Source organism: Hoplias malabaricus, chromosome 3 (assembly GCF_029633855.1).
Source record: "Hoplias malabaricus isolate fHopMal1 chromosome 3, fHopMal1.hap1, whole genome shotgun sequence".
Lineage (NCBI taxonomy): Eukaryota > Metazoa > Chordata > Actinopteri > Characiformes > Erythrinidae > Hoplias > Hoplias malabaricus.
The window spans coordinates 47,937,655-47,956,867 of NC_089802.1; the positions used below are offsets into that span (position 1 = coordinate 47,937,655).

General features: G+C 38.1%; 1 protein-coding gene across 2 annotated transcripts; it reads left to right on the forward strand.

Annotated features, from left to right (window-relative positions):
• Positions 1-3,344: 3,344 nt before the first annotated feature.
• Positions 3,345-19,197, forward strand: mov10a (Mov10 RNA helicase a). Of its 2 annotated transcripts, XM_066663757.1 has the most exons (22): positions 3,347-3,556; positions 4,148-4,253; positions 5,463-5,644; positions 5,992-6,233; positions 8,496-8,751; positions 9,825-9,965; positions 10,923-11,085; positions 12,141-12,292; positions 12,407-12,577; positions 12,684-12,831; positions 13,041-13,202; positions 13,544-13,647; positions 14,305-14,402; positions 14,487-14,585; positions 15,160-15,271; positions 15,376-15,493; positions 15,661-15,852; positions 16,253-16,315; positions 16,409-16,534; positions 17,422-17,510; positions 17,974-18,092; positions 18,546-19,197. In XM_066663757.1, the coding sequence occupies exons 1-22, from the start codon at positions 3,438-3,440 to the stop codon at positions 18,602-18,604; spliced, it is 3,021 nt and encodes a 1,006-aa protein (XP_066519854.1). In that variant the 5' UTR covers positions 3,347-3,437; the 3' UTR covers positions 18,605-19,197. The 2 variants fall into 2 exon arrangements, with proteins under 2 accessions (XP_066519855.1, XP_066519854.1); XM_066663758.1 differs by lacking the exons at positions 17,422-17,510; positions 17,974-18,092; positions 18,546-19,197 and adding an exon at positions 16,994-17,405 and having other exon boundaries at positions 3,345-3,556.
• Positions 19,198-19,213: the final 16 nt, after the last annotated feature.

Consider the following 19,213-nt stretch of genomic DNA (forward strand, 5'->3'; position numbering starts at 1 on the left):
AAAATTTTGATCACACTTTTATTTCAAATGTTTCATTTAAGTTATTTTTATATTGCAGTGTAAGATCTTTTTAAATAATTAAAACTATGCTTCACCTTTATCCCTATGATTCATGGATTTACCTCAAACATGCATTTTTTAGTGTAAATTTTCTATGGGTCAGGACTTTTGTTGGGTCATTCACACTCCGATACATTCACCTGGCTTCCTTAAGCCAGTTTGATGCAACACTGGAGAAATGACTAGGGTCAATGCCATACTGTAAGACCTATTTGAAGAGTTAAATCTTTCTGGCTGATGCTTTGAGGTCTTGCTTCAGTATTTCTAAATAATCCTCCTTCATGTTGCACATGTCTGTTTCCCAGCCAAACATTTCCTCAGCATGATGCTACCTCTTCCGTGTCACACAGTTGGGATGGTGTTCTTTGGATTAACAGCCTCAACATTTTCCTCTGTATATAGGACTGATATTTATATTTAAACACTATAATGTCAGAACACTCCGAATAGCTAGGTCTTTATCCTGGTGTTCATGCATAAGCTTTAGTATGCTGATCTTGTCATAGGGGCTTTTTTCTTGCATAGCAGAGGTCACACTATGGTAGTAGTTCTCTCTTAATGGTGGATGCATACACGGATCCTTGATGCCTCCAGCTACTTCACCATTTCCTTTGTGGTAGTCTTTTATTTCATTTGAATGTTTAGGACCAACAACCATTCTGCCACGGGACTTAAATTCCACATATTTTTGAACAAGATAGTGTTTATATTATCTGACTTTTTTTATTTGCATACTCCAGGGACCTGGAGGTTGTGGGTTTGATTCCCACTCCGGGTGACAGTCTGTGAGGAGTTGATGTGTTCTCCCTGTGTCTGCATGGGTTTCCTCTGGGTGCTCCGGTTTCCTCCCACGGTCCAAAAACACACTTTGGTAGGTGGATTGGTGACTCAAAAGTGGTGTGAGTGAATGTGTGAGTGTGTGTGTTGCCCTGTGAAGGACTGGCGCCCCCTCCAGGGTGTATTCCCGCCTTGCGCCCAATGATTCCAGGTAGGCTCTGAACCCACCGCAACCCTGAACTGGATAAGCGCTTACAGATAATGAATGAATTAATGAATGTTTATACAGTTGTTTGTTTGGAAATTGCTCCTAAGGAGCAGCCAGATTTTTATGTGATTTTTTTTAGAGAAATGGATGGATTTTACTACTGAATCAAAAGCAACATAGGTACTGGCTATAAATGTCCTTAAATGCAGTCATAGGTGCATTCATCCAGTGTTGTGACACTGTCACACACCTCCAGTGTTCTAGGGGGTGAGAGTTTGAGCTCCATCTTGGGTTACTGTCTGTGAGGTATCTGGTGTGTTCTCCATGTGTTTGTGTGGATTTCCTCCCACAGTACATATGTTGCTATCCAATTAAAGATATGTATCTCCTTAAATAGTAACTTTACAGGTGTTGTTTATTTGCTGTATCGTGAAGAAAGGTGATGGAAAAGAATGTCAGCAGACACGGTTAAAGGTGTAAATACATCTTTATTTACAGAAACAGTGTCTTACGGGTTCTTAAGGATCCTGTGAGAGAGTTTTCCGATTCAGTGGGTGCATGTCTCTGCCCCATTCTTTCTCATCTTTCTCTCTCCCCATTCTCTATTTTCTCTCTCCCTGCTCTTGGCTAGGACCCCGATCTATATAGTTCTTTCTCTTTTCCAAATATGGACATAAAGGTTGGTCTTACATGTAAGGGACTTACATGTCTTACGTGTAAGGGACTAAGGGGGGGAGTAAAATTTATTGTCTGCTATCCTCACTGACAGCTTATCCTAAACATTTATCTCTCTGGAGCAGACACAGAGCGTACGTCTAAACATACAGAACTGTGAGCATGTCTTAATACTGCACTTAAGGTTTAAATATACGTCACAGGAGAAGGAAAAAACCTTCTTAGCCTTCAATGAAAATGGATGTAAAAAGATTTTAATCCAAGTAATTTTGGACAGCTGCTGTTTTTCAGTGAAGTAGTAAACTAAGATTCCACAAAAATGTTGATGTTTTTAATTGGACAGGGGCTATATTTTGATAGGTAAATTGGCCTTGTAAAAATGTTCATAGGTTTGTATGTGTGAATGAATGTGTGAGCATATGGTGCCACACAGAGTGTGTTCATGCCTTGTGCCCAGAGATTCTGAGAAGGCTGGCTGGCTAGATGAATGAATGAATGAATGAATGAACAAATAATGCCTTAATGAACTCCTAATTTGGCATCTGGGTAGGTACAATGGCATGGCAGATAGTGTTGCAGTCACACAGCTCAGGGTGACTGTCTGATGAGTTTGGTGTGTTTTCCCCGTTTCCTATGGTTTCCTCCCAGAGTCCAAAAAATGTTGGTAGGTAGATTGTTGACTAAAAAAGTGTCCATAGGTGTGAGTGTGTGTCACCCTGTGAAGGACTGGCGCCCCCTCCAGGGTGTGTTCCTGCCTTGTGCTCAATGATTCAGGGTAGGCTCTGGACCCACCTCGACCCTGAACTGGATAAGCGCTTACAGATAATGAATGAATAATTTGGCATATGGCCAAACTATCAAATTATAAATACATATTTAAAATCCCCCAGATTAAGAGACAGACAATTTAACATGTGTAATCTTTGAACACCCTAAAAAACTGAAATAAATGAGTAGTTTTAATATGACCTCTGAAGATTTTTTTCATTTTTGCTGTTTAGATTCACCATTTAAAAATGATTATGTGAATGTTCTCTTTTCTGACTATAGAAAAGAGTCATTTCTGACTGACTAAATCATCTTCTTTATCTCCCTACAATAGGTTCTAACACAAAAGACATTTTGTAAAGGCTCTCAACTGCTTTTGTCACTCCCCCTTTAAAACGGGTCTAAACTTATTTAAAAATGAAAACTACGCCACTCACAGGCTCAGTGCAGACTTGAAGTCTCCGAAAAAAATTTACTGTTATTTCTACGAATTAGTTCTACGCTTTATAAATTACTTTAGCCCAAACCGTATAGACATGAGCAGTAACTGCTGTTGAATTGTTAGCATTAAAAGTTGCACTGTCTATTAAATATTGAGGGAGTACATAGGAAGCGCTGAGCACTTATGTAACGTCAGCAGACCTCAGGGACCGTCTCAAAATACAAGCTCTGATATAACACGACATAGAGCGGGTCATTGCTTATATGCTGTACATATTATATATTCAGTTCAAACATAAGAATGGACAAATCGACAAAGCAGCAATAAATGGCTTTAAACTCGAAACGGAGTTCTTTGTTTTCAGGGTCGACTTTTTCTTTTTCTCTCATCTATAGTAATTTGTCCACCGCTCATATTCTGGTGCACAGCCCTTGCAACCCGTGAGTGAACCGGTCACTGTCCTGTTACTCTATCGAATAACAGCACCTCCAGTCTCTCATCGGAGAAATGCCTTCCCTCAGAGCGGCATACGAAGTTGGACTGGATTTCCTCGAGTTTCTGGGGGAACGGAAATCCACAACAGACAAAAAGGAGCTCCGAGACATCTACAACTTAGAATTTAAAAGGTTAGTAACTATCTCGAAGACAGGCGCGTTAAATTTCACACTTGAGGTGTTGTCATATATAGCTAAACTATCAACTTGTAAAAAGTTCTTACACATATACTTTGCTACTGTGTACAGTCCACAAACGACTATAGCTAAGTGAGCTAATAGCTAATAGTAGATGTATTAAAAACATACAAATAAAAGTGCCAGGAAAGTGTCATTTGCTTCATGCCACTTTGGTTCCCTAACGTTTTTGGATGGTTCCAACAACCAGCGGATGGTTTAAAGAACCAGTGTTGTAAATGAATGTGTAGAACGTCCACATAACGTAAATGCTCTATAAATAAGTAATTAACAATGATATATTTTTTAACAGTGATCTTAATTTTTCCTCACTCTCAAACTTGAATTTTAGAGGACAATAAAAACTTTTCTGCAGCATTGCTCAAAGAACTATTTGTGGCACTTATTTTTAAAAGAATATCTCTTCTGTTTGTAAAGCTCTTTTAGGTATCGCTGTGTGACTAATAATGATGACTAATGAACTGCTGATGTCTAGCTTTGTTTAGCCTCACAATTAGTCTAATATAAACATACTCTGTTTTACAGGGAAGGAACCAAAGAACCAAATTTTTCGAAGTTAGTTTACGCCCTACAGCATTTCAATAAAGCCAGTATAAGGCAGGGAAAAGTTATTCTTCATGCCAAACCTCAGGTAAGTCTGTCACCTCCTTTTTATGTTTTGTAATACTCTAATTCTGTTCTGTTTACTTTTCTAGGCCTGACATTCGAGTTTATATGCAGAATTGCCAAAGCTGTCATTAGAGGACTTTCATTGATGTGCTTATAGTGCTGTAAAAGACTAAATAAGTATTTTCTAGAGTCTTGATAATATCAGATCAAAATGACTGACTTTAACATCTAGCGTTGTAAAATCTAATTAAAATATTAAACTCTTTCAAAAGCTCCACAAACACAGCTTTTAGGTTAAAAGAGAACAGGTTATAAGCTTTATTAAGGCAGGTTATGTTCTAAGACATTAACCTGGGTAGATCCAGGGAAATACAAAATGATGCACACAGAGCTCAGACATTTATACAGTTTTAGGAGTGATATGACCATTACCCCTCCTTTTTCAAAACTTATCTACAATGCTTTCATTATATTCAAGCCAAAGAGTACACAAGTTTTACAAAATAACAATCACAGGCTTCAGCCCTCAGTAATGCCTGGCCTTGGACAGGTCCTCTCTGGCACCTGCAATGCCTTCAAATACGGCAAGCCTGATAAGAAAAGTAAAAAAAACTATCAGTGTCTCAGGCCTTTACCTTGGATCCAACAGCTGCTTTGATAATAAGATTCAGTTTTTGTAAGAGCCTTTGTTCACATAAAAACACAAGTGACGTGTTTACAAGAATTCTGCTGAACTATAGTGGGCTTCTTCAGCGTTACTGATAAGGCCTCTCAAGTCTAACAGAGCACATATTCCAACTCGGAGAGAAACAGCCTCACAATTTCACCGTTATTAATTATTGTATTTTGCATTAAACACAATTATTGTTTTATGTGGAAACATGCTTTTTCCCATGCTTTTTTCAATGTTTTAGACGTTTATCTGCACCAGCAGACTTTTCAAAATATTGCTAAAAGCTGATCTTATATAATCCAGAAGTAAAATAACCAACACTGAGAAAAAATGTATAATGATAATTCCAAATCTATAACATATCTAAAATGAATATGCTTATTATAACTTTCCTCCTATGCTGAAGAAAAATAATCTGAAGAAAAACTAATTGCATTGATTCCTGTGGGTTCTGTTATACGTGAAAATGAATGAAATGCAAATCACAATTTTTCCAGCCCTTGGTTTAATTTCAATAATACTTAACCTTTTAACACATTACTCTCTGTCTTATTCTAGGTGCGTGTGTACTACTGTGACCAGTGGCGGTCGGTGTCTCATTCAAAACCAGGCTTCAGCGCTGATAATGGAGGCACCACAACTCCAACTGCTTCTCGTTCATCTCCCCCTACAGTCAACCCGGTCCTCACTCCAAAGAAAAAGCTGGCTAAAGAAATCCTTCAGAGACTCAGGGTAAAAAGGTGCAGACCAAAGCATTATTTTTTCCAGAAATACTTGCTTGGCAAATGTTTTGGCAAATAAGTAAATTAAGAAGGAAGTAGTGCCATTACATACAATGGCCTTACTTAATCAAAGGAACCATGCATGATTTAATTTCTATTATAAATGTAAATCTTGTTGTTATAAAATCTGATTGGCTGAGACACATCCAAACCCACTGTAATACTGTCACTATCTACACAGTCAGTATGCTCACAGCTGAATTCTTATTAATTAACTACGGTAAATGTGACGTTATCATTTTACTACATAATTGACTTACTGTGGAAAATCCGTGTATGTTGTTGTTTTATTAAATCTTTTGCAGAGCAGAACTGGTCTCTGATAAAGAAGGCATCAAAATCACATCAAATCCTAAAAGCATTAATGGAAAAGTTGTGTTCAACATCAATCTCACAGACAGACTGTATTTGGTGAAGTTCCACATTGTCAATGAGGGAGAAAACTGCATTCATTTCAGCTTTTACACCGCACTGCACAGAATGCGCTGCTTTACTTTAGTTGATGAAAGGAGAGTGACCAGAGTTTGTCCTCTGCTTCTCTGCCCAGGTGAGAAGAGACACTGCAAAGATATTGTAATCTCATTCTGGACCTTATTCATTTAAACATAAAAAGAACAGTATTAGTTGTAGAGCAAAGACCCTAGTCACTTATGGTAGAATATTAAATTCTACACCAGACCACTCTAAAAACCTTCATTCATTGTTTTCAGCTGAGACTAGGCTGCCATCTTTATTTATCAAGTTAAAGTTTGAGATGTTAACCTGGGTTAGATCCTGATGAGTACAAAACAGTGATCCAATTTTTTATATCTAGTTTTCTGGGATGATAAGGTGATCGCCTCTGTTTTTTTCATTCATTCATTGTCTGTAACCGCTTATCCAGTTCAGGGTCATGGTGATCGCCTCTCTTTCTTTAAAATTTGTTCCCCTAGTCTTCATTATTTCAAAACAAAGCATCATATAAATATGGTTATTTTTGTAATGTTTCGTATTCATTTATTATAATCTCCCCCTTTATTAACAGCTATTTAAAATTTGTATTGATTAATTAATAATAAATTAAAAGACGTTTTCATTCTAAAATGAATATGAATGACATGAGGGCTACACGAGATACATACGTGTCATTCCTCATAAATGAGTGAAAAACCCTCTGTCAAGGCACAGCTCTGTGAATATGATTAGGAGCTACAGTGTGCATTCAAACCATTAATGAAGTATTTCATACATTTCATACATCAATTTTTATAACTGGCAGCATTTTAATAGCAATGCAAGCCTTATGAAGGGATTCGGTTTGATTCAGGGAAATTCCCATCTTACCTGCTTTATGAACACTAGTGTATTTCATCACCTGATTATAACCTGTCATTACTCACATAAATTACTGTAATTATCTCATCCAGTGCCCCCTTCAAGGTGTGTTCCTGCCTTGTGCCCAGTGATTCCATGTAGGCTCCGGTTCCACAGCACCCTGAACTGGAAAAGCGGTTACAGACAATGAATCTCATCCAGTGCTGTAATCAAGTGATAGTCAGAGCTCCATACAGGTGTCTTAATAATTTGTTTCCAGATAATTTCACAACAGGATTTAATAAGTTACTTATAGTATACAATTATTTATTGCCTTACTGGGCAATTTAGGAAGATTTATCCTAAACTGACTTGATTTAACCAAATCTGAGTGTTTAAATGTTTACAAACAGTAATACTTGGACTTATGAGTTTTATTAGTTCTGTGACCGAGCTCGTAATTCTATTTGCTCGTATATCAAATTAAATTTCCCTATTAAAATGTTATTAATCCGTTCCAGCCCCCCAAATACCACAACACTCTTTTTACATGTTTTTAAATGCGAAAAAATGTCATTTATAAATAACAAATAATGTATAAAAAAAGAATAATACATAGTAAAAGAGAATGTAAAGAAATAAACTCATTCTATTAAGTGCATTTACCTTGAAGAGCAGTCGAAGGACACAGTGGAGGTGGAGGACATTGGCAGAGGAGGTTGGGGAGTTTATATATATTTATATATAGTTGATACACACTTAATGCTACAATGCTACAAAAAACAGTGATACGACAGAGATGCATGCATGGCAAAATAACCAAGTGAACTGAACACTCACTGGGATATCTAGTGGCGGGTGGCATAAGCTCGCTCGCTCGTAACTCAGATCTCGGCTCGCTTCTTAGAGCAAATATTCAATGGGGGCAACGGCTTGTATCTTGGACATTTCGTAAGTTGATTCACTCATAAGTCAAGGTTTCACTGTGCTTATTTACATACCTGTATGCCCTCTGGCCTGCCACAAACACTATACCCCACAAGACAAATGTTTGGGTACCACTGTTTTAAGAAATGATTCAGTGAATTGTCAGATTTCATCCCAGTTGGATTAAATTCCATTATGACAAATATACATCATTAAACAAAGAATGTATCTGGGGAACTATTTACATTGTAGTTGGATATAGTTACAATGAAAAAAATATTTTCATTATTTTTATCATTAAATATTTTCTTAGTTTAGTTTTCGTCAAAAGGTAGTGTTTATTATTAAATAATCTTATGGTTAAAATATTTTCTGTCAAAATAATGCAGAAGAATGAATTCTTTCATTTCAGTGCTCTTTACATCCTTGTTATCATTTAATTTTTATGACATTTTGCATACCTATCACCTATAAGGCTTTGTATAATTTTAACTTGTTTAATTCTTACAAAGTGATAGCAAAATCAAATAGTTTCGTTCAATAAAATAACAATACATTTTTAAAAATATTGCTACTTTAAATCTGACAGGTGAGAGTTATGTTGTGGAGGTACATTACCACATTCACCACTACGGGCACTTCCCAGCCACCATGTACTTTGAGTTCTGCCCAGAGTCAGAGACTGAAGGCCCATCCAAACCTTTCTGCATTGTGAGGGAACTAGAGGCAGTGGTCCAGACCACACTGGCTGTGGAGCTAGGTCCAAAGAGCCCCTACACACCAAGGAACGATGGTCGACTCCGACCCAAAGAGAGAGTAGTAGAGGATGGTGTTCCCCCTGATAGGTATGTTTAGTGGCATGTAATTTATATGTTCATATACATTTTAATCGTATCGACCTTTTAGGGATATGAAGAGAAATATTTTAATAACTTTTAATATTTCTAACAATTAGTTGACAGTAATTACGTAACTGTTATGAATTATATTGCATCCATACCATATAAACCTGTTTGTCAACATAGGATTTAAATCTTTTATATCTTGAATTTAGTGAAAACACATTGTTGATTACAGTTGCAGATTCACAGGAGATAATCATTTACATTCTTTACGTACATTTTTATACAAAAAAATTATAAGTGCATATTTGAACCTAAAATACTCTGAGGACTGGCTTGTTACATTACATATTACAATGTCAAAATTGAACACAAGGGGGTGCAGTTGGCACTTAAATAGCTTTTCATTCCTTATGAGAGCACTGTTTTTCATCTTTTTCAATACCTTTCACTTTTTGAAAAATCTCTCAAAATTAATTTTGTGTAAAACACACTTTAAATTACATTTCATATAATATCCTCAAATATCTTTGTTTTATGCCTATGATCTACTTTACTATAGCAGTTTGCTGTTTTTCAGATGAAAATCATTAGATTGTTGGGATATCATTAATTGCAAACATTACACCAGGGCAGCACAATGGCACAACAGGTAGCATTGCTCCAGGGTTCTAGAGTTGGGGGTTCCACCACGTGTCACTGTCTATGAGGTCTTCTCGTGTCATGGGTGTCCTCCAGGTGCTTTGGTTCCTTCTCACAATCTGAACACACACGTTGGTAGATGGATTGATAATTCAAAAGTGTCCATAGGTGTGAGTGTGTGAGTGAGTGTGTGTGTGATGGACTGGCACCTTGTGCAAGATGTGTACCTGCCTCGTGATTCCAGGTAGGCTCCAGATAACATCATAACCCTGAACAGGATGAAGCAGTTACATACATTACAGCTTTATAGCAATTAGTATGTATTGTTCATCATATAATATTGTATAATTCCTGAAAACTCACCATATTATATACTTCACACTTTGTAATATCAGTTGGGTTGAGTTTATCTCTGATTTCTCATTTCTCTGTAGCTGTGTGACACATGCTCTGAAGGTAGTGGTGAAGCTGAAGGACTATAAATATCCTGCTTACCTGAAGGGCTTGGTCAAACACCAGTTAGCTGACACAGAGAAGCTTTCTCCTGCAGCCAGACAGCAGCTTTCCAGAGTGAGGTGAGTCTTTCTGTGCCCCAAGCCTTTAAGTAACTGCACTGCTCAGTATGGGCATTGAATACAAATGTAAAATAAATTTTCTACATTCCCACATTTCTACTGAAACCGAGGGTTATAAATAAACAGATTCTACTATTCTGGGAAGGCTTTGTGTTGCAACACTAATAAATTATTTGACTGAATTCAGCCTCAGGATCATTATGAAGTCAGACATTGTTTGCCAATTGTTGAAAAAGTCCTGAATAAGGTTGCTTCATTTAATAGAAATGTGGTTTCTGTGCGCCAAAGCCCAATGCTGGGTGGCCCCCTTGCCAACATATGGCATTGGGTATGGCATCTCCTCAAATGTGTTTCTCCCCTTCTAAGAGATCATCTGTGTTAGGCAGAGAATAAGTTTAAAGAACCAATGTTTAGAACTTTAATTGTTTATTTCATCTCATTTTACAATTTATGCTTTTCTATAGACATGCAAGTTAACCCAGAACTTTTCTGAACATTACTCAGAGGAGATGTATGTGCAAATGCAAATGTTTGACTCATTTGTACCAGACATTACACAGATTTCATCCTCTGCTAGCCTCCTACTACATAGTCTGGGTAGTCTTTGAGTGGACCCATGTTCAAATAAAGCAATTTTATAGGGAATTCATAGTGGAAAAAATGGTTTGCCTCCTGCATGTGATGCACAGGTGCTGCTTAATGCCCAAACCACATGGAACATTTCCTGTGGTGACACTGACAGTCTCTGTCTGTATGCTACATGTGTGAAATGACAAATCCAGAAACTGTCCGGACATGATTCTAATTTTCTGAAGTTCGTGTGTGAAAACAGCTGTTGTGACTGCAGTTTAACACGTGTGTTACCAGTTGATGTATCTTAAATAGACTAAACCTTTACCATGTGCATAGGAGTGTTTTTAATTTGTTTTTGATTTTGTTGTCCATCCATGTTCTCAGAGGTGTTTTGGAGACTCCTCTCTGTATAAAGCAGTATGCAGAGAATTTCCACATTCTCTTGCATCTAGAGGAGATTCAGATGGAAGTAGACATAAAGAAGTATGACATGTACAATCAAATCATGACACAAGACAAAACCAACAAAAATCTGCTTGTGTTAAAGGTAAGGAGCTCTATTTCCTGTCAATCAAGCAAACTTTAAGCTTTTATGCTAAATTTGAAACATCAGAATCATTACTATTTCAGTGTTTTAAAGCATGTTTTTACATTATAAAATACAACCACGACCCTGAACTGGATAAATGGTTACAGATAATGAATGAATGAAAAACTACAAAAATATAGTTTTTATATAATGGTGAGTATTCTAACAGTCAGTTTTCATCAGTGAGTTTATGATTAATTAATGCAGGTTTGACAAGTGGAATATACTGGAACAGCGATTGTGTATGTTTTTAGCACTCAAAATATGAGCTCTGAGTTTAATACAAAATTCTTTCATTCATTCATTCATTATCTGTAACCGCTTATCCAGTTCAGGGTTGTGGTAGGTCTGGAATCATTGGGCGCAAGGCAGGAATACACCCTGGAGTAACACACAGGGTAACACACACACATTCACTTTTGAGTCACCAATTCACCTACCAACATGCTTTTGGACTGTGGGAGGAAACCGGAGCACCCGGAGGAAACCCACATGGACACAGGGAGAACACACCAACTCCTCACAGACAGTCACCCGGAGCGGGAATCGAACCCACAACCTCCAGGTTCCTGGAGCTGTGTGACTGCGACACTACCTGCTGCACCAGTTCAGGGTCGCACTGGGTCCAGAGCCTACCTGGAATCATTGGGCACAAGGCAGAAATACACCCTGGAGGGGGCACCAGTCCTTCACAGGGCAACACACACACTCACACACACTCTCTGACACTTTTGAGTCGCCAGTCCACCTACCAATGTGTGTTTTTGGACTGTGGGAGGAAACCGGAGCACCCGGAGGAAACCCACGCTGACACGGGGAAAACACACCAAACCCCTCACAGACAGTCACCCGGAGCGGGAATTGAACCCGCAACTGGGAGCTGTGTGACTGGAGCTGTGTGACTACCTGCTGCGCCACTGTGCCGCCCATATATATATATATATATATATATAATATACGTATTTAAATATATTTGATTATTTCCCTGCACTCCTCTTTTTTTTTGGTCTCAGGTGCCAGGAGTGGCAGAGAACAGGCCATCTGTGCTGAGAGGAGATCACATAAATGTGTGTAGGTCTGGAGACATGAACACACCTGTCACTATGTACAAAGGCTACGTCCACCGTGTAGAATTAGAGAGTGTGAAGTTGGGCTTCAGTAAGAAGTAAGAGCGGCAACAGACTTTTAGATATAGTATATTATGTTACAGAGTATTTGTTGGCTCCTTCCAGTTCTCCCTGTTGATTGTAGTTCCATTGGTCCTTCTTCGTGTTCACAGACTTGTACAGAACTTCATCCCTAATATGAAGTTTGATGTTGAATTCAGCTTTAATCGCTTCCCTCTCAAACTCCAGCACAGAGCTGTAGATCTAGCTGTACAACACAGACTGGGAAACGTTCTGTTCCCTAGTGACAGAAGACTTAAATACACAGCACTGCCACAGCTCAGGTATACAAACACACACCCATAATATTTGTTCAAGAATGAAGTGTCCTTTATGATTAAAATTTTATTAATTTTTTCCCCCAATGGATCTATTTTTATATGTCTACAGGATGTTCAACCGAGATCTGGAGACCAATCCTGAGCAGAATGCTGCCGTGCAGCACATTATGTCTGGCCAGTCTAAACCAGCTCCTTATCTGATCTTTGGACCTCCTGGAACCGGCAAAACTGTCACACTAGTGGAGACCATAAAACAGGCAATTCATCCTCTATCTCTGTGAATGTTACACCGTGGCAGATAACCTTGTAACATGAATTAAAAAGTTTAGAAAATAATCCCTGACTAACGGATATTGGAATAGAGCAGAAGTTGGGAACCGATACATTTTAAAAAGCAACAAAAATATTTGTATTAAAATCTGTGTCTCTGCTGAAAATGGCTTCTGAACATGCATCTGTGTTGTAGGTGCATAAGTCAGATGCTGGTGCCCATGTCTTGGCCTGTGCTCCTTCTAACAGTGCCTGTGATTTGCTGTGTGAGAGGTTGCTAAGATATGTGGATGCACATTGCCTCTACCGACTCTGTGCCAGCAGCAGAGACCCCCGCACTATGCCGCGAAAACTACTGGTAAGCTGCGTATTACAAATACAATAAATACATTGTGGCTGTTTTTCATGCACTTGCGTGCTAGAATTTGTTAATGCCTGAGTAGTAAAACAAACGGTTTTCCTCTTCATCATGTCTTTCTGGTATTTCTGTCACTGTGTTTCTGCCCTCTTCCAAACATCCCTATAAATTGACATATGGAATTATTTAGTATGTGATTGAGGTGCCAAATCTAATATGGGAGGTGTTGGATATGGATCCAACAGACATAACGGAACCTGCCATACATTTTAAGATTGCTTTTGCAACTTGTGAAAGACCAAACATAGAGACAGATGTCAGGAATTTTTGTGTTTTCACAGAAACACAGTAATTGGGATGAAGTGCAGGACAGCTTCACTCTCCCTTCTAAGGAGAAGATGATGTCCTACCGTGTCATTGTTGTCACTCTCATCACTGCTGGACGGTACAGGCCTCTCAGACTTTGTCCTAATATATTTAAAATGTTTTTTCAACGGTATTTCCCATTCAAACCTTATTTACAAACACGGATCTTTCTAAAGGTTCTTAATCTTCTCCTAAAAAAAGAAGGTACCAAACCTGGTAGCTTCTTCATTATCTTACTTGGGGAATGTAATTGTTCCATACCATGGTCCATTGCAGTGTATTGTAGTCTATTATATTTTATAAGCTGTATTCATTTAATACAAACTGTCTTGAGATCTGGTGTTTATTTGTCTATTTTTAAAGGTTATTCAATGTTAAGGGAAGGTGCAGAAATTGTGCAAAAATTAATTTATTATACTAAGTACACAGTTGGACTAATATTTGGACTAATCGTGCCTCTGATGGTACGTTTATATTTTTGTACAGCAAAAGTACTTTTAGAGAAAGTAAAAATGCTTCACTGCCTTGACCAATGCCCTAACACCCCTGAAGCTGGTTTTAGATTGTTTTAGCACATTTATTTTTAAGAATGTACAGTAAGCATAAAAATATATAGCTCATCTGGGTTAGAGCCGTTCTCCTCTGTACTTACTGAAACACTTCCAGTGTTTCCTTCCAGAAGTAAGGCTTTAGAATGCTCTTCAATAGTAGAACAAGTCTTCTTTTGTGGTTTTAGGCTTGTATCTGGAGGTGTCCCAGCTGGTCATTTCACACACATCTTCATTGATGAGGCAGGACAAGCAGTGGAGCCTGAATGTGTTGTGGGGATAGCAGGTAAGGGGCAAACTGAAAGGGTGAATGTGTTTTGAAGACCTAAATGACTTTTTATTTCTTGATCCAATTGTGTGTTTTCCTCAGGTCTTCTCCACCCAGAGAAAGGCCAGCTGGTTTTGGCAGGAGACCCCCAACAGCTTGGGCCTATCATTAGGTCTCCACTGGCACAGCAGCATGGGCTGGGTACTCTCAATCTATATATTTTTCTCATTTGTAATGGCTACTTTGTAATGCGAGGTCTGTTCTGGAAGTCCAGGTGGATAGTAAATTACAACCCATAACTAATGGATTAAATGTGCAACAGCTCTTGATTTTAAATTGCTTTACACAACTGCTGAGTTGCAGAGTAATTATATTGCATGCAGCTCATGACATACTAAAGGCATGGACGTTTCACCATGTAAAGGCAGCATGAACATTGAGAAACTACCAACTCTGCATCAAGTCAATCAGGAAGAGCTTTATTTCAGCTGTCTTAAAACCTCTCTAAGCTGTACATTTTTAAATAATATTCAAAATAAATGCATTATCTGAGCTTTAATTAGCTCATGAAGTGATGCTTTTAGCTGTTCCTGCTGAGTTTCAGTCGAGTTAGAGATTGATTCGCATGATGATATTCAAATGAGATTTACTTTGATGTAAATTTGAAGTTACCAAAATATGGTCAGATAGTTTCACTGTGTAAAGCTAGTGTGGCCCAGAGCCCAAGCTGCTTCATAATAATAATTTTTGGCTGTAATTTCCACTGGTGAAACAGGACTCTCGCTACTGGAAAGACTGATGACACAGACCTCTCTCTATCAGAAGAATCAAGATGACTGTCACGGCTATGACAGTCACTTTGTCACTAAACTTCTGCGCAACTACAGGTACTCTGAGCCTTTTCCTATTTGGCGTTGTTCCAAATGGAGAATGATGGGAACTCCCACATGCTCACAGTTTATCTTTATCTCATGTTCTCACCTGTCCCCAGGTCTCATCCTGCAATTCTCAAGATTCCAAATGAGCTTTTCTATGACAATGAACTGCAAGTTTTTGCAGACCAGATGGAAAGAGAGGCCTTCTGTCACTGGGAGCATCTCCCCAAGAAGGTAATTCAGCCCTGTGTTCAGTAGTTTTGTCACTTATTGTGTTTTGAGCTAAGCATAAGGCCATGTTTGGACTATTCTGGTGAGGAGGAAACAGCATGTTATGGTTGCTGTATGACATGTGTCTTAATAAATGCCCATCGGTCAAGGCCTTTTTTTTGTGCGCTCAGGGTTTCCCAGTGATATTCCATGGAGTGATGGGTAAAGATGAGAGAGAATCGAACAGTCCATCCTTCTTTAATGTCAGTGAAATTGAGGTCCTCATCAGCTATCTCAACAAGCTGATAGTAACTCAAGGAAAGCAAGGCATCCCCAAACTCAGTGCCACTGACATCGGCATCATTGCTCCATACAGGAAACAAGTAATATTACTCCCTAATTCCATTGGGATTGTATGAATAAGGATATGGATAGTAGTTGGGCAAAAATTCACATTAACACTACCTTGCTTTACAACAAATATGTTGTAGTTAATTTATTAACTAAGATGTTTGCTAATGAAGCTATATCCAATATGAATTGTGAAACCCAAATGCTTGAGTTTATATGGTTTCTAATAATGGATTCTAATTCTGATAACTCTCAAACTACAAGATGGCTGCTGTTTGGGCCAACACCAGGCTATAGTGAACATAGGCAAGTTTTAAATGTAGTTGTAGTTATTCACTCTGTTACTAGTAAATACTGCACATGTAATAGTTAATGATTTAAGAATGCTGTTTGCATGATGTCTTTACAAGAAAGATATTTTCTTCTCTCAAGGTGGAAAAAATCCAGAAAGCTCTGAAGACAGTAAAAGAATTAAATCAGTGGAAAGATATTAAGGTCAGCTCTTTCTCTTTCTCCCAAACATTTTTCTGTACAACTTGAAAGTAATTGAACAATCCATGAGTAATTATCATGTTCCTGGTGTCCCAGGTGGGCTCAGTGGAAGAGTTCCAGGGGCAGGAGAAAATGGTGATCATGGTTTCTGCAGTCAGAAGCAGCATCAACTATGTTAAAATGGACCAAGATTTTAACATTGGTTTCCTCACAAATGAGAAGGTATTTTGTTAAAACGTCCACGCTTTAAATACCTGAAGGCAGTCTTTACAAATAAATGCCTTGTTAATAGGGTTAACTTGTAATTAATTCTATGGTATCCTATTGTGTAGAATATATAGGCCACCTTTCTCACATTCATATCACTTTAGATGCTGTTGGTGTTTATGGCTTTTGGCATTTAATTCTGAGAAGATGGGCTCAGCCCACAGTAAACAGTTACTCTCTCTCTCTGCTTTTTGATTTAAAAGGGACATGTTATGAATAATAAATCACTTTTTCCATGCATTCACCCATAACTTTATGGATCTAGAGCAAGAAACAAGACCAGCCAGACAGATTTTGAGAGACGCTTAAGTCAGAATACATGGCAAAAATGAGCTCTTCTGATTTTGTTCTGTTCAGACACATGGAGCAGGCTTTAGAATTGTCCCACTTCATTGTCTGTGTCTCCATTCACAGCATTAGGTCCATGTTTATTAGAGAGACAAAGCTGAGTTTTAATGGAGCAAATAAACGCAACAAGTTCAGAACTGCAGTGTGGAAAATTAGAACAGTGAAGAAAGAGAACTGAGTGAAAACATCACTGTGGAACTGTGCTTACTTGGGGCAAATGAGGTATAATGTTGTTATTATTAACATATTCTTTCATTATCTGTAACAGCTTATCCAATTCAGAGTCACTGTAGGGTCAGAGAACACAGAGAAGCTATTCACAGGCAGTCACACGAGTTGGGGTTTGAACCCACAACCTCAGGGCCCTGGAGCTTTGTGACAGCGGTACTACCTGTTGTGCCGCTGTACTGCCCTGGGGTACTACATGTCCCATTTATATAGGCTGTTGGGGGGTGTACTGGTCTTGCTCACTGAGTTAATCATTTCTCCTTCAGAGGTTTAACGTAGCCATGACCAGAGCCAAAGCCCTTCTCATTGTGGTTGGAAATCCTGTCATCCTGAACAAAAATGCCATCTGGCAGAGGTAGGACACAGACTTAGACTCTGAATTTATACAGCATTTGGCCAGATGTTTCTTTGAATTCCAGGGTATTTATTGGTAGTTTGTTTACCTAACAGCCTGTACTCATCAAGATTGTACATTTAGATGTAAGAATATTGCTGTGAGGATTTTAATTTCATTCAGCTACATAAACAGTAATAGTAAGGTACTAAATAAGGCTTGTGTGGCTGCTCTAGGGACTCCGGATTTAATCGTTTTTTTTTTTTGTACAGACCATTCGTTTCCATTATATAAGGAGTAGATAGACAAAACGGCTTTCTTTTATAACCAAACAATTCTAGGAGAAAATAGATGATAGATGTAATTAACTATAAACTGACATTCCATAATGGAAGCGACATAAAGTAATGAGAGGGAAATACATGTATTTTGATGTATATGACCAAGAACTGCAGATGTAATGGTGTATTTATGTGCATGACAGGTTCATCCATTACTGTGAGCAAGAGCAGGGCTACACTGGCTTTGACTACAGGGACGCAGATGGAGAGGAGGATGTGGTAACACGGCTGGCATCTCTGAAAATCCATATCGCTACTGATGGTATGTACCTTGACAGAGCATTGTGGCAATGTTCAGTAATGATACTTAGGATTGAGTCATTTATATAAGGGAAGCTTTTAAGGGTGCAACAAAGCACTGAAACACTGTACGCAATGCAACTGTGTTACAGAAAATGTAACCAAGTGCAATATTAGTACTGTATTATGTGAATATCAAAACCAACATCCTAATCCAGTACGCTCATGTCATCTGCTGCACACTTCCTGCCTCTTTGTTCTAGTCGCATTATGCAAGAATATGCAACAGTGTGGATACTGCATTCATTTTTCTTCATTCATATTTTGTTTAAGATATCAAAATGGAGACGCAGTCGAATCAAATCGTACTGACTGTAAATACACCCCTAGCAGCATTTGGCAAGAAATCTGTAGTGGGTTGATGTTTGTAAATGGCATATATTTTAAAGCATCTGTATGTTTTGATTGTGTATAGAACAAGAAGAAAGTGCACTGCAACAGCATGTGCATCCAGAGTGGAGGAGTGAACACTGAACTGACCAGCTGTCAAACAGTCGTCATGAAGCCAAGAACTAGAAATCACTGCAGTACTTATCATTGAGGAACCTTCAAGTTACTGCAGAACAGAATACACATTTCTTTTTTTACTTAGCACTCAAATTTTTATATTAACAACACCAAATGAGTTTAGTTTAAGATTATATACATTTTTTAAAATAGATCAAACCATTTTCAGGTTGCAAGACGCTAAAAGTCACATAGTAAATTTTTAACAGAAATATTACCATCAGGTCCTTGAAAAGCAGTTCTTTCCAATTATGTGTTTAATTTTTTGATTACATGGCCTGACACTGATGCTATGAGCTGTAGATTAAGAATACGAAATATAGACAAAAGCTGGTGTACTAGAAATGATTAAAGAAGGCCATTTAGTGTTTGCAATTAACTATGGTTCCCTACTTTTTAAATGCCTTACCCTACACCAGCACTTCATTTCTAATTTTGAAAGTACAAATAATGGTCCAGACCAAGAGATCCTCCTCTTATGTCCCCTCCCCTCAAAAACTACTTTATTTGTACTATTTATTTTCCTTGAACACTGTCAATTTTGTTTTTAAATAAAACAGCTGCACAATTTAAAAT

What these genes read in the sequence shown, in the direction of transcription:
- mov10a (XM_066663757.1), top strand. Translation starts at nt 3,438, where the DNA reads ATGCCTTCCCTCAGAGCGGCATACGAAGTTGGACTGGATTTCCTCGAG. An exon ending in TTCTTCATGCCAAACCTCAG is followed by an intron (nt 4,254 to 5,462) that starts GTAAGTCTGTCA and finishes GTCTTATTCTAG; the next exon opens with GTGCGTGTGTACTACTGTGA. An exon ending in AAAATCTGCTTGTGTTAAAG is followed by an intron (nt 11,086 to 12,140) that starts GTAAGGAGCTCT and finishes TTTTGGTCTCAG; the next exon opens with GTGCCAGGAGTGGCAGAGAA.